The sequence below is a fragment of the Chiroxiphia lanceolata genome, chromosome Z, assembly GCF_009829145.1.
Source record: "Chiroxiphia lanceolata isolate bChiLan1 chromosome Z, bChiLan1.pri, whole genome shotgun sequence".
Lineage (NCBI taxonomy): Eukaryota > Metazoa > Chordata > Aves > Passeriformes > Pipridae > Chiroxiphia > Chiroxiphia lanceolata.
The window spans coordinates 68,851,250-68,867,357 of record NC_045671.1 but is presented as its reverse complement, the minus strand read 5'-3'; the positions used below and the strand labels follow the sequence as shown (position 1 = coordinate 68,867,357).

The 16,108-nt window shown below is 42.0% G+C and overlaps 1 protein-coding gene across 6 annotated transcripts in view; it reads right to left on the bottom strand.

Moving 5' to 3' along the window:
• The window catches only part of HOOK3 (hook microtubule tethering protein 3), an 80,117-nt gene extending 64,102 nt beyond the window's left edge, over window positions 1–16,015 (bottom strand). For 5 of the 6 annotated variants that reach the window (XM_032674688.1, XM_032674689.1, XM_032674692.1 and 2 more), the window contains exons 1-2: window positions 15,897–16,015; window positions 3,139–3,224 (exon numbers count right to left, since the gene is read on the bottom strand). In XM_032674688.1, coding sequence (XP_032530579.1) covers window positions 3,139–3,224; window positions 15,897–15,953 — 143 coding nt within the window. In that variant the 5' untranslated portion in view covers window positions 15,954–16,015. Of the gene's footprint in view, window positions 1–3,138; window positions 3,225–15,896 lie in introns of those variants that run through there. The other variant, XM_032674694.1, reaches the window with a different exon arrangement.
• Window positions 16,016–16,108: the final 93 nt, after the last annotated feature.

The window sequence follows — 16,108 nt, the reverse complement described above, 5'->3', positions numbered from 1 at the left end:
AGTGACAGGACCTGAGGGAATGGCCTGAAGTTTAGGTTGGATATTAGATAAAGGTTCTTCCCCCAGAGGGTGGTTGGGCACTGAACAGGCTCCCCAGGGCAGTGGTCACAGCACCAAGCCTGACAGAGTTCAAGAAGCATTTGGATGATACTCTCAGGCACATGGTGTGACTCTTGGGGTATCCTTTTGGGCTAGAAGTTGGACTCTATGATCCCTGTGAGTCCCTTCCAACTCACCATATTCTGTGATTCCTATTGTACAATCCAAGATCAGATTGCTGTTGCTCTTCAAAGTTTATCTCAACAAGAATTAAGTCAAGATTTAGCAATATTGTTGCTAAATTGCTGCATGAGATTCTCTGTATCCATTACACAAGTAAGCAAAATGTTAAATCTAAAACACAACTATCAGAAACTAAGATAGTCAAACACTAATTTTGTCAGGTTCAAATCATTACCTAAGGCATAAAGAAAGAATTATAAATTGTTTAGGTGATCTTTACTATATAAACTGGGCAAAGTAAAGAATTTCTGTGTTCAGTGGCAGTACCGTAGTTGTTACAGAAAATATTTTAAAATCATGCTACAGAAATGCAATATTTGTATTTTACATCTGTTTTTGAAACACCACTTCATCAGTTGAAAACACTATCTCAGAACCACATGCTAAAAAGTGTTGCTTTGAAATATCTGACTACACGGAGACTTCCTCTTGTCTCCCTTTTATTCTTCCTGTGAACTTCTCTCACTAGCAGTAAGGCTCCTGCTCCTGAGGATCTGAACCTACAGAACAGATTCAGTGTCCTCACAGCAGTTACGGTGCCAGGAGCTCTGCCAAACAAACCATCTGTGTTCACCAAACCTGAGCCACGCTGCAACACAAGAGGGGAGTGGCAAGAGTTAGCACAATGGAGGACCCTGATCTTCTGACTAACACCATCTAAGAAGGGTTGCTGCTTGCTAGGGGTTTGAATTCCTGGCATTGTTGAAGGACTGCCAAAGCTTGTCCAGCTCTTACACAATTACTCTTCCTGCTCTTCCATCTTGGCACAAGCTGTACAGCTACAGAAACCTGGAAAGTACAGTGTGATTATGTGGCTTTCGAGGCTCAACTGATGTTCTTCCCAGCTGCATCAGCTAGTGAGAGGGTTCTGAGGAACAGAGAGATCCTGCAGGTCAACAACCAGCTGTGAACTGGTGTTGGCAAGGTTTTAGTTTCGATGGCCACTGAATCATTTTGAGAATCAAGGACTGCTTTGAAGAGATGGGATCCACCTGAGTGTGGTGGGCAAACGCATCTTCACCAACAGGCTGACCAACCTGGTTAGACCAGTTTTGTAGAAGGAAAAATAGAGAAAGGAACATTTAGTGACAAAATAGTGGACTCTGTTGAAAAACAAAGAATGTGGGACAATGTGAACAAGAGATACCTCACAGTCAACAAAACAGGGCTGGGTGAAGAGGGATCACCCCAAGCATATGCACATAAATGAGGAAAGGCCTACAGAAAAACACTCCAGGGAAAGCTTCATTCGGGACTCAGCAATACTGGATGCATATGTGGAGTACTTGTGCACTAATGCATGCAGCAAGGAGAACGAACGGGAAGAAACAGAGCTCTGCATGTAGTTACAAGGCCACAGTCTCACTGGGATCATGAAGACATGGTAGGATGGCTCCCATGACAAGGCTGCTGCCACAAATGCATACAGGCTCTTTAGGAAGAACAAGCTGAGAAGGCAGTGACAAGGGAGATGCCCTTCATGTGAGAGAGCAGTGGGAATGCATGAGCTCTCTCTTTGGAAGGATATGAGCCAGCTAAGAAATTATGGGTCAGGATGACCAAGCAGACCAAGATAAGTGACATTGTTATACATTCCTGCTACAGATTGCCTGAGCAGGATAACATCATCCTGGACAAACTGATGAAGCACAACTTGGGTAAGTGCATAGCAAGGTGGGCTGAAAAATGGCTGAAATGCCAGGCTCAAAGGTTTATGAGCAGAAGCATGAAATCCAGACCATTAGCAGCCTACCCAAGGGGCCGATACTGTTAAATGTTTTTAATAGGGACCCAGATGATGGAACAGAGGGAAATTTGTCATACAACGTAAAAACAGAAGGAGTGTTTGATACACCTGATAGTTGTGCTGCCATTTAGGAGGAATGTGAAGAGCTGGAAAAACAGGCTGACAGAAACCTTACACATTTCACAAAGGTACATGCAAATAAACACCATACACCAGTATGTGCTGGGGGCCAGCTGGCTGGAAAGCAGCTTTGCAAACAAGAAGCTGGGTAGAAACCAAGCTGAACACTCTCCAGCAACATGTCCTTGTAGTACAGAAGGCCAACGACAACCTGGGCTGTGCTGGGAAGATCATTGGCAGCAGGCCAAGGGAGGCACTAGTCAGGCCTGGCAAGACTACATCTGAAGTGCTGCATCCTGGGTTCTCCAGTATGAGAGGGACCTGGACATACAAGGAAGTTCAGCAAAGGGTAAATAAGATGATTAACAGACTGCAGGATCTGTCATACGAGGTGAGACTGAGTGAGCTGTTCTGTTTTTTTAGCCTCAAGAAGAGAAGGCTCAGTGGGATCTTACCAATCCTGTGTATAAATAGCCTGATGGCTCCTTCTTTATACCCTCGCATAATCTCAGTGGTGTCCAGTGAAGAGGCAAGAGGTAGCGGAAACAAACTGAAAGACAAGTACTTCCAACTGTGCACCACTAAACTGACAGTTCCATTCAGTTTATCACAGAAGTTTTATTGCATGAAACTAATTCTAACATCACTGACTGCAGTTTCAAGCAATGATTAGGGCCAGTTACCTCATCTTGCACTGGTTTCAACTTTAAGTGTGAATCTGTAAGTTTAGTTTTAATCCAACTTATTTTCACTAAGTTCACCTCGAATAAACATCTCCCTAAAACAAAACTTTCCTTTTTCATTTAAGCTAGTTATCTGAAAACTACAGAGAAAAATCATATTAGTCATGTTCCAGTTTCAAGTACCATCTAAGCATAGGAAAAACCACATCCTTATGGAATACCAGCCAAGACTGAACTAAAACACATGTAAATACAGAAAAATGTACAAATAATAAAACTTAGTTCATTAAGTAAACAATTCCTTACATTTTTTGAAGAACCTGGGCCATCACAACCCCACTCGTTAAATCTTCCACGGTCTGGCATGGTGCCTCAACATTAAACGTCTGGATCTGTGGTAAAAAGGAAAAGGTTATATCTTCTTTTACTTGAATGCCAAAGAATTTTCAAAAGTTAAAAAAAACGCTACCAGTAGCAAACAGAACAGATTAAACTCCACAAGTGCATTTAGTGTACATGTTAGGTTTAAAAAGCTTTATATTTAATAGCAATCAAAGAAAAGAGCAGGGCTTAGCATCCTTGTTTTCACAATAAACTTTGCTACAAATAACAGTAGTACATTCTCCAAAAGGTTAACTTTCCACCGCATCTTCTACTTTGAAAAGTCACTGGACCATGCAAGTACTTCCAGAGCATACATTCAAAAAAACCCACTCTCTCAATTAACGTACGTAAGAAACTCAGTTTTTAGAAGTAACACTGATCACACAAATTGTTCATCAGCTCTCCACAACCAGAAGATCAAACGCAGAGCGACACATTCCAAACTTAATTATTCCCTACTATCAGACGGAAGAGAAGAACCAAGTGCTGCTACACCCTAATGGGTCTATGCACTACTAGTGTTCTGAATACTTCAGGGTGTTTTATCAACACAGTGACAGGCACTACAGTACACAAAGCAAAGCTCTTTTCTTCCTTCCTCTCTTGGTGAGAAGAAGAGTCTATCTAATTCAGCACAATCTTTTTAATTGGTCTACGTTATTCTGAATGAACATTAATTTTAAATGACGTGGATGTGTTCTGTGAAAATAATGTTGATGACGTTATTTGGAGGGTATCTGCCTAATGCTTCTAGGAGAAGCCTGGGTTTATTTGTAGAAAGGAGTGCTCATATGAGCCACAGACAAGACATGCTACAAGAGCTCTTACAGCTTCAGAGTACATAAATAAATACGTCAACCAATTTTTTTCTGAACATAACGTACAACCATTCCTGTTTTAGTGGCATTTGAAGCAGTAATACTGGTCAGAGTCATTTCCCAATAAATACCCTTTATGTATGTGTCTTACAATAAAAGACAACTCATGTAACAGCGGAAAATTTTGCAGGTCCTTCTCTGAAGAGAAGGCCCTCAAAAAAATCAAGAGCACAACAGTCAGATTCTCACAATACCTTTGGAACATCACGTTAGCGTGCCAGCAATGCCACTTAACATTTATTTGGAGAACAGGCACCTAGGTGAATGTTCCTTTCTTTCCTTTACTCTGGAAGAAAAAAACCTAGCATTCAATTAGGAAAAAATCCAGCAATGATATTCATGAAGAGCCAAAAAAAACCAAGTCCCCAGAGTACGTTTGCTGATCAAGTTCAGCTGTGACCAATGAATAGTCACAAATGATGTCCATGTTCCAAAAGCACAAGGATTCACATGCCATTGAGAATACTAATGTTTTTCATAGTTAGATGACAAAGAACAGAAAGGCTGAAACTAAGATGACTTGTTTCTACACATACTCTTAAATTTTGTAATAAGTGTATTTTATTTGCTTGTATATTTCAATTGTGTCATATTTATGCTGCAAAGCATTTATTCAAATCTTTAAAAAAGAACTACATCCTTTTCATATCCTTCAGAGATATGAAAGCAACAAATTCTCTTCAAAAACTCTTCCATAAAACATCTTTACAAATTTATGTCACAGTTAAACTCCTATACCATTCTCAGATAGTTCTACAGTATCCTAAAATGCCTAAAAAACAGCAGAGTTCATTTTCTAGAAGGGACAAAATGATAAGAATGTGGCAATGCAGAAGCAGAGTCCAGCCATGTAGACAAATAAGCAAATGTTTGTGTGCATGTGGGTGTGAGTCCCTCTGAACAGCTATTCAGTAACACCTGTTAAAACAATGCTCTTCCTCTGCATTGTGATTTGTTTCCTTCTGGGAGACTTCTCTCTCTTCCTGCTGGAACTGCTCCTCTGCCCCTTATTCCTGAGTGCTTTGCAATATGGTCCCCATCGTTGGTTCCACAAAGCTGTCAATTAATTCCCATTCCTCGACAGGATTCTTGGATATTTTTCCCCAGTATCGCTATATGGAGCAATATCACATCATGTGTGTGGGCCCACATGAACCTCATGAGGTTCAACAAGGCCATGTGCACGGTGATGCAGCTGGGTCAGGGCAACCCCTGTTATCAGCACAGGCTGGGGGATGCATGGATCGAGAGCAGCCCTGCAGAGAAGGACTTGGGCGTGCTGATGGGTGAGAGGCTGGACATGACCCAGCAACGTGCCAACCATATCCTGGTTGGTTCATCAAAAGAACTCTGATCAGTCGAGGGAGGTGACTCTCCCCCTCTACGCTACTCTCATGAAACCTCACCACCCTCAGCACAAGAAAGACATGGACCTGTTGGAGCAGGTCCTGAGGAGAGCGACAAAACTACTCAGAGGACTTTCCTCCGATAAGGAAAGGCTGAGAGAGTCAGGGTTGTTCAGCCTGGAGTGGAGAAGGCTCCAGGGATCCCTCACTGTGGCCTTTCAGTACTTAAAGGAAAGGTGGGGACAGACTTTTTAATAGGGCCTGTAGAGACAGGACAATGGATAATGGTTTTAAACTGAAAGAGTGTAGACCCAGGCTAATATAAGGAAGAATTATTTTATGATGAGGGTGGTGAAACACTAAAGCAGGTGGCTCAGAGAGGTGGCAGATGACCCTTCCCTGGTAAGGTTGGATTGGGCTCTGAGCAACCTGACCTAGTTCATTAGGTCCCTACTCAAGGCAAGGGGGATTGGACTATTTGACTTTTAAAGGTCCCCTACAACACAAACCATTCTATGATTTTATAAGAAAAGACTCTTGGAAAAAAAAAGGGAGGAAAAAAGCCCAACAACTTGGCTCAATCACTACCTCTAATAGGCCTTCACACCTTTTCATCAACTAAGGGTTCTTTTATTTACTTTTATTAGATATTAATTCAGATCTCTGATCCACATAGACACAAACTTGAGCATTTTTATACAAACCTTAAAAGAAGGAGTAGCAAGTAACTCTTTGAATGCAAAGGTAGTTATCATCAGGGACTAAATAATTGCTTCGGGAAGAGACAATACCTTAGAAAAGTCTGAGTTACAGTTCCCAATTACATATAGGACTGGTAAGGATCTACTAGGGATAGGATGCAAAAATGTATTCCATGAAAAATGCTTTTGATATGAAGGTCAGAGAACTGGATAAACACCCAGTTGTCAAAGACAGCAGGAGAAAACTGGGATAAAACTTGTGATGGGGAATCCAGCATTCCCCAAAACTTCAGGGGAAGAAAAAGAAAAAGTAAAAAACAAACAAAGCAACCTCCTTCTACATCAAAGAAAAAAAAAACTTCTCCTTTCCCTTCTCAACACTAAGAGATAATGAAAGACCTGCTCTTTCCACAGTGATTATATACACAGTTTGGTTTCTATTACTGATGCAGTTGCATAATAAACCTTTTAAGTATTCTTTTGAAATAATACTTGAAATCATTTTTAGTGGTTCTTAGCAGATAAAACACTGTGTGACTGGTTACCTTATGCACAAACACAACAAACGGTAACACCCAGTTTCCAATTAGTTATTTATCAGAGTGGTGGGTTTTTTCACATTATTATATTGTTAAATTTATCTAAATTTATGTTATCTAAACCTGCAAGGCTTACCTTTTCTTTCCAATTCTCCTCCCAACTGGTCCAGGAGCAGGGAGGGAATAAGAGACCACCCACGTGATACTTAATTGCCAGCCAGGGTTAAACCATGTCAGTGACAGTTTAGAATTATTTATCCACTATTTTCCTATGGTTTTGGAACCGACTATGCAAGCTTAGAGCAAGCTGCCATGTAGAGCCTAGAACAATACTGTGTCATCACGTAAGATACAGATCACACAGATAAGACAGGGAAAGGGTGGGTGTGAAAGGAGACAAGAAAGGAACCAGCCTCACTGGGTTGGATGCAAAAACACTTGAAAGAGCAAACTGGCAGAGAAGATAAAGGAGGGTTGGATACTTCTATCTTTGTGCAGTCACCCCATATAACCTACAAGATCTGCAACAACCTCATTAAATCAAATTTTACTCAGCTTCAATACCTGGAGGAAACCAGAACATAAATTCTTTCCACAATGGCAAGCTAATTATGTTCTTCACACACAGTTGTCCTTCAGATGCTGAATTCTTGTATTAAGACACACCTTTCAAACGAGAATTTGACTCCTATCCTATAACCAGATTCCCGTGCTTCTAGATAACTTTGATCCTTGTCCACCCATTTTTCTCCTCATAGTTGGTAGCACTGCTATCTTCTGCTTGGATAGTCATGGCATAAGCTATTTTTTCATGCTTTCCAAGACAACAGCAGACTGTATGAGACCAACAATGGGGAAACAGATTTCTAATAAGCAACAGTTTTATTCCAGGATTTGAATTTCTGGGTGTTTCCACTGATTTTTAGGTTTTCAGACTTCTATTATTAAAACCTCAAGAGATACCTTGCAATCCAGCTGTTAACAGTAGGCACTCAATTAGCCAAGCAATGAAATGGCAAGGTTATTACATTACAGGCCAGGCAAGGGATACTTTTGGGGGAAGGACCTGAATGCTAATTTTTTATTAATTTCCTTCTCATTTTATGTATACTGTGTTTAACCCCAAATATCTAAACTGGTCAAACCCATGAAAGACCTCACCCAAAACACTTCATTCCAAGTGCAAATTTTTAAAAGACTAAATATTTCCCTTGCAGAAACACAGTGCAGAAAGCAGAAGATATACCCTGACTAAAGGTTACTTACTAAAGGACTTGGGAGATGAGAGAGCCATGACAGCGTAAGCCAGTTGCTACTGCACTGTCTTGGCATTGCCACTAAATTGCTGCTAACTGGAGTGTTCAAGTATGACAAATCATTACGATACAATGAACAGAGTCTCAAGTCTGAATGGTGTTCGGTTTAACCGTTTCAGAAACACCCGTGAGAAGACAAGCTAACCTACCAACTCCTGGGGTGAAAATGAATATATTCCTGTTGAGAGCCAGAGGAGCCAGCTGATGAAAAAGAATTCTACACAGCATTTGTAATGAAGATAGAATGAAAATATAATACATAATAAGAAGGCCTAACAGAGCACCATAAGCCAACAGTTCTTTCCAAGCTTCCATCTATTTCATCATGTTTTATTTGAAAGAAGTATTTACCAATTGATGCTTTCTCTTCTTTTCTCAAAATACAAGCTACTAATAAAGTGCAAAATTGCCAAACATTACCTCAATGCACCTACATTTGTAGGATACATACATTCACCCTCCACCAAGCACCAATGAATTTTAGAAAGCCCCAGAAGAGCCTTTTAAGACTAGGAACGTCTTCTCATGAAAAAAAAGAAAAAGAAAAAATCACAAATGGTAGGGTTTACGGGAACCACCAGTCTCCTCTGCTAATCAGAGTACAAAAATTTCCATCTCTACTACCCAGAAATGACAAAATAACACACTTAAAATGATGTAACATTAAACATGGGAGCAGTATATCTTCTGTCTTCAGTATTCTCACTCACAGAAACCTAGATGATAATCCAACAAATACAGTTGGGATGCATCAAGTGTCACCAAAGGAGGATAATGAAACTGTCCTCTAAAAGTAGGTGTTCAATGCAAATAACAGAACAGTGCTCAATGAACAGAAGAGTGAAATTCTTTTTATTCTGAATGAAGACTGCTAGACTACTAGAAACCTGCATAGCACCAGGCAAATGTACCCAAAATGATCCATACCAAAATAAACAACAGGCTGCAGGGCAGAGCTTCTATGTGATGGCACAAGCCCAAGTAAAGTCCATTAACGTCTTGGCTAGTGGCAAGCCAGAGGAACTTTCCAAATTTATACATGTTTCTAATATTACTTAAACAACAACACACCAAAAAAAAAAAAAAAGTGAACATAAATGACACTTTTCCCCTTGCAAAATACAGAAGAATAACAACTATTTAAATCCCATGATGCCCCCTTCTTGCAGCTATAATACAGAAGAGAAATGCTGTCTCTATTGACAGGTGAAATAAAGAGCTCTACCCCAAAGGCACAGAAGATGAATCCCAAAGCACTACGTTCTACTTAAATATCATTTGCACAAACTTCCTGATTAGTGTGGAAACACAGGTTCTCATAGGATCACAAGAGTAAGAAAGATTTAGCAGCTAAAAGATAGGGTTCAGATCTCTCCCAGAGAGAGCTGGCACTAAGTTTTCATCAGGATAAGAAATTTCAGACTTAACAGATTCTAGAACTGGTAACACAAATGTATAGCACAGCACTAAAAACAGCATATCTTGCAGTTCAAGTCTTCTCCTTTTCCTTATTTATATTTCAGCAAACATTTTCCTGAACTTCATGGAGACTGTGCAGGTAAGCAGAACAAGATTTTTCAGACCAAATTCCATGATTCCTTAAAAAAGGCATTAGCCACCATGTAAAAAGGCAGCCATCTGCCTTGACATGGTCCATAAAATAAAATCATCTAAACCGTGCCAGAGTGATCAAGTCCTGCTGTTTGTGTTCTGTTTTTTGTTTTTTCCCTAGCCACAAAAAGCGTGGTAGAATTAATAAAAACTCAAAAAAACCCTAACAAAGAAACAAAGAACTCCCCATAAAGCCTGTTGCAGTTAATCACACACTTTCCTCTGCTTATTCTTATATTGAAGTAAGTTCACTCAAAGGTTTATCTTATGTAATCCTGGAATGTAGAAAAGGCTGTAACTCATTTACTGCTTTGCAGCTCTGCAATGAATAAAACACAGATGCTCATTTCCCAGATCTATTGTCCCCAAGACATAAATCATATGGGTCATAAATATGCACTTGTTGTTTAGTTTAAATATCTTAATTTAGCTACTCTGAAAGACTTAGCTCCAAATAGTCAACAGGACTTCCACAGAGGATACAAAGCACTTCACTTTCAGTGCAGTATACAGTTGCAAAGAAGCTTGCAGCTAAACAGCATGAAAGAGCCTTAAGAATTCAAGGGCTGAAGCACATTATCACCAGATTCACAATGCATCTTCTTGTGCAATACTTGCTCCACTACCTGCACCACTCAAAAACATTTCCTGTGTGCCCCCTTTGAAAAGTTCCCATCCCTCTGCGGCCCCAGCTAGTCCGGTGAAACACAACTCCAGCTTTGTATTCATTCAGAAGCTTTTGCCTGCCACAGGCAGGACTGGAGTGCTGGCCGGACTCCCCCGCCCTTAACCGTAGAGAATTTTTCCCTCCACCTTCTCCTCTTTTCCATGTTGCCTCTTTGTTCCCTGCCCTGAATTAGAAGTATTAAGTAACTCACAGGAATGACTTTAGTCACGTATGGCGAAGTAAGGGAACAAGAAAAACAACATATAAGTACTCTGCAGGGCGGGAAACCACTACCAGCAGTTTGGGGAAGGAGTTAATCCCTTTCCCTTTCCTGTGTGGCAGGACCTACCAGCCTGTTGGCAACAATAACCACAAGGACATTACTACCCTCTTCCCCTCACTTCCAGCCACGCATTCCTGCCTTAACCTTGTGCTAGCATAGTTTGTCGTGTGGCAAATAACCTCGTTGTTTGTTTGTTTTTTTTTTAATTAATCACTAGGACTTGCAAATTAAATTGATTAAACAACCCCAGACTTAGGCTCTGAAGCTGGAGGCACTTAGCCAACCGAATCTAGGCAAGTCTTTCTAAATAATCACAGTACTCAAGAGGCAGGCAAGAAAGCAGAGAGAAGCAAGGGCAGGGGAGAGGTCCAAGACTCAACTTGCAAGTCTGATTTGCTTTATAGAAGTCAAACACATTGCAGCAAAAATTTCTGATGGTCAAGGAAGAATAAAATAACAGAACATCATCTTACAGTTCAAGGGCCTCAAAAAATGGCCTCACAATTAACACAGACAATTGTGCATAATTCCCAGTTTGACTTCATCTCTCTGAAATAACTGCTTAAGTATTTCAGAAAAGATAGAAACAGATTTCTCTCTGCACCTCCCACCTCAAGATTAACAAGATAACAGAAAAGTTGTTTCCTTTACACTGTTTAAGGTTCACAGTTCCTAGCAGCAAAGTCTGTTTCTTCTCTAGGCAACCCCTCACCAAAAAATGAGGGGGCAGAACTGGGAGCTGAAATTGAGCACATACTAAATCATAGCTAAATGTTTATTTCTCCAGAGAACTTGCAATTGCTATAAATGTATCACCATACAGAACAGCTCTTCAGAAAGCAGAAAATTGAAAAAAGGCAGAATTTGGGACAAGGCCCCAAAGAATGAAAATCTAACACTGTGTCAAAATGCATATGACAAAAAATACCTTGACGTCCAAATTCTGTCTTCAGTCTTCCTTCCTCTTGTTGCCTTTTAAAAGATGGGGGAATAGGGAGCAACACATGCAAATTTATCGTAATTATCTTTAATTATTGTATTCATATGTTAGCAGCCTCCTATCACTTGCTTTACAATGTAATCTTGAAGAGAAGTTCCTCTGCTTCTGCTTGACCTGTTGGCAATAGGTTAAAACAATCCCTATAACCTAACAATGGTGCTAGACACTCCAGCTCCTTCAAGCACAACAAATGTTACACTTAGAATATCACTGTCTCAAACAGCTATCCCTTTAAAGAGTGGAGCAATAAATTCTTTACCATATTAGTGAGAGGTCATAAAAAAAATAAAAAAAGGTTGCTCAGTCTATTGGTCCTTCATATCAGTTACAGGGGCTGTGATCTGCCAGGTTCTTCAACCCATAATCCATGACTGCTGACAAGCTCAGAGTGGTTTTTTGCTTCTATCTAAACAGCAACGTAATTCAAAAAAACTGCCTTCTTGACTCGCTGTCATCATGAGCACAATCGAACACTCCTGAAATTTGATTTTTTTTTCAAGAGGTAAGAGATGCTGATGCAATTCTGTCATCAAAAGAAAATGAAACCCTACAACTTTGTGGTCAGTGATCAAGGACTGGAAGAAGAAAGAATTTAAACAGGCTTAGCAAGTCGCCTACGATCTTGGCATCTACAAGGAACCGGAAGAGTACTTAAAAACACAGATGCACAGGATCAAGAACCACATAATCTAAAAAGAACATAACTGAAGAGTTGCAGAAAATAGCTTTCCCACTAATTTCCAGCAATTTGATTCTCTCTGAAAAGGGTGCCTACCAAGCATTTAAAAGCAGCCTTCTTGAGGAATCAAAATCTGTTTCACCACTTGCTCACAAGGTCTCTATATTTCATACCAACACAGACAAATCCTTCCAGCTCGGGATAGGTCACCACACAGAAGACAGAGATACACTGTACTGAAGAGACTTTTCAGCTGAAAAGGAAGAAAGGTCAAAGGACTCATATCACATAAGTGGCTGAAGTGCTTCTCAAACAGAAGGTGCCAAAGCAGGGGCCTTGCAGTGTTTACAGAGTTCTCACTTATCACAGAAGTTTTAACAGAAACTATATTCGGCCTTGAGGGTTTGAAAAAAAAGAAAGCAGGCAAGACACAGCTCAGTGGAGGCAGCACATAGCAAAATAAGAGATATTCATCACAATGAAAGAAGTTCCATGACACCTTCACAGCAGTTTGCTACTCATAACCACTCAGCAGTGACCTCATTGAGGAATCCCACTGTTTACATACCAACACTAAGCAATCTTTTCGGTATCACATCTCAGTTCTATGTTAAAAAAGAAAATTTCTCAGGTTACACAGGAAAAGCCTGTAGCCACTGATTTCAGAAAGACATTTTAAAGTGTAACTGCCACAGGCACATTTGACAGCTCTCCACGTTTTAAGAAATGCCTTAGCTATGTATCTGAGTTGCGAGCAGTCCTGACGCTACACAAAAAGAAAAAAAGAAAAACAAAAACAAAAAGAAACCAGAAAAAACCATGTGTTCATATGTGGACCATTCTTAAGTTTTAAACGAAAAAAGACGTTGTGAATCTCTATTAGATACGCTGAAACAATTTTAATATTATTGTAGCTTTACCTTAACAGCCACATTTTTCTAAACTGCCCTGGCTGAAGTGCATCTTGGATAACAATCCCATAGCACACAGAAGAGTCTCTGAAGAGGTTTCCAGGAGATTTTTGGTAGAGTAATAGTTCTGCAATTACAGTAGGTTGGAAACACTGCTAAAGTGTAAATATCAACTTGGAGAAGTCAGTATTTGGCCTCAGGTCCTCCGTTCAGTTTTGCTCAAGTCACCCTGGCTGCCTGAAAATAACATCATGGTTACCTGCTAAAGGGCTAGAAAGCCAAAGCTCACCCAGCTGTTTAAAATCCTGAACAAAAATTATTTATGAACCCATTTGGTGATACTGTAAGAGAGGTGAAAAAAAAAAAAATGAGAATCACACCCCGAGTTAGAGCACAATGACAAAAATGGGCATTGGCAAAATATTTAAAAATAAACCAAAACATATTCATAGGCAAGCAGCCTGCTCCAGCTTAAACATACCAGAATAGGAATCACAGGCACGCAAGGTAAAAGGCCTGAGCGATATTCTCCTTCATTAAAATCATGAGTTGGCAGAGGGAAGAACACTTTCATCTCACCCTGTATCCATCTGAGCAAACATTCAGTTTAGGTTGAACAGGTTCTCAGACGTGTGGAAAGCCTTATCTATTCAAAACACAGACAAACCTGTTTAGGTACGTCTGTATGAATGTTAAACAAGCAACCTGGGAGGCTAAACCAGTTTTCAGGAGCAGCCAGCTCCTCTGGCATAATGGGAAAATGCTGGCCATCCCAGATACACATAAACTGCTATTAAGGCAGCTCTGCTCTCCCATCTAAATGAACGGTTTCCCAAGAATCATTATGGGATTTGAGAGAAGGTCAGGCAAAAAAAAAAAAAAAAAAAAAGAAAAAGTGCCATCTTGTTTATAAACACTCAGTTTCATTGAGGAACAAAAAACTTCATTGCCTCTTTTGCAATTTTCATGTATCTTGGAATAAACTGAAATCACCTCTCCGAAATCACCATTTTTTTTAATGAGTCTGTTTCAAAGCCACATTCACATAAAAAATGACGAAACTGTAAAAATAACCCATAACTTCACTCATTCATCTCAGAATCATGTTGACCAAATCTAAAGCTGTTTAAGAGGATTTACTATTTCTGCTGACCACAAAAAGATAAGGCTAGTTTCTTCATCAGCTCAGTATCTGAGGGGCTGCAAAGTTGAGAATTGTAAAGGGACCTGCATGGACCATTACTACAGAGAGGACCGGACTCCACTGGATAGGCACAGCTTTAGGACTGCAGATTATAAAGACTGAGCCTCTCACTCAGCCTTTCTTTGCCAGTATTGACACACATCGAATTCCTCATGTTGGGACTTCCATTCCCAACATCTGAAAGAGAAAGCATGGAAAACCAAAAGCAAGACAAGTGGCCAACCATAACAAAGATGCAAAAACTGGCGGGAATGTGAAGGAAAGAGAAACTCAGTTACTTATTCCAGACTTGTATGAAGCACTGGGGCACACTCTTCCCCAAAATCTCACCTTCTGTAGTGTCCAGGACACTTGCTCACCTCTAACAATTAGTGAATTTCCCTTGCTCATCCTTTTGGACTTTCACAGAGAAACCTGACCTGTCATTCCCCAGGAACTTACTCATCCTCATCACCATCTGAGCTTCAGTCAGCTCTGGTCTCTCATACACCAGATGTCTGAAAATCTCTGTTTCTCTTCAACAGTCAACTGTACTGCAGTTTCATAAACGAGTACTTCCTTGGCATTTTTTTTTATAGAGGGGGGAAAAAAACCCCCCAAACCCGCCACAAAACCAAACCCGGTGGTTCAAAACAACTAACCACCAAATCAGCTGCTACATAAATACAAAGTTTTGTGGCTGTGTTACAGTCCCTGCTCAGGTTACAGAGTAACTGCAAGCCCAGTTAAACGTCCACTATATTTTGGCTGCTCTTTGAGTGACAGTGTAACCTGAAGACGTTTTTGGACCAACCTCCAAACATTAAAACGGGATAAAGTAATTCTTAGCATAAAATCATAGAATCGTAGAATGGTTTGGGTTGGAAGGGGGCACTGAAGATAATCTTGTTCCAACTCCCCTGCCGTGGGCAGAGACGTCTTTCATTTACACCAGGTTGCTCAGCGCCCCATCCAAGATGGCCTTGAAGACCTCCAGAGACGGATATATCAACCGATTAGGTTTATACTGTATCATCCTCGACTTCGCCGGTGGAATTTTGTCTCTCGAGACTCAAGCACTGCTTAAAAACAGAGAAAAACAAGCAGGCGGAAATACAAGTTTCTGGTCAGAAACGGGGCCGAGAGCGGCGGGCGGGCCAGAAGAGCGGGGCGGTGACACACGGACGGCACAGCGGGGACAGGACCGGGGACAGGACCGGGGACAGGACCAAAGCCAGGGCCCGCAGCTGGCCCGCCCACCCGGGCGCTCCGGGGGCGCTCCCTCGGCCTCGCCGGCCGCGCTCCGGCCCCGGCCCTTTGTTCGCCCGCCGCGGGGGAAGCGCTCGGGCGGAGCAGGGCCTCGCCGCGGGCACCCCCCGGAGCGACAAGACAGGGCACGGACAAGGCGAGGCCGGTCCCCCGGGGCCCCGCAGAGCCCAGCTCGGGGCGGGCTCCGGGGCGCGGCGCCTCTCCCGCCGCAGCGGGGCGGCGGCGGGGCGGGAGGCGCCCGGCGCCGCGTCCCTGCGGCAGGGCCCAGCGCAGCGCGGGCGGGAGCGCGGCACTCACCCAGGTGAGGAGGCTCTCGCCCAGCTCGGCGCGCTCCAGGCTCTCCACGTTGAACATGGCGGGGCTGCGGGGCCGCGGCCGGGTCGGTACCGCCGCTCCCGCCCCGCCCCGTCCCGTCCCGGGCCGGGCGGTGGCGCCCACACGTCACCGCGCCCTGACGGGGCCCGGCCGCGCGCCTGCGCACGGCGGCCGCGGGGCGGGGCGGGGTCGCG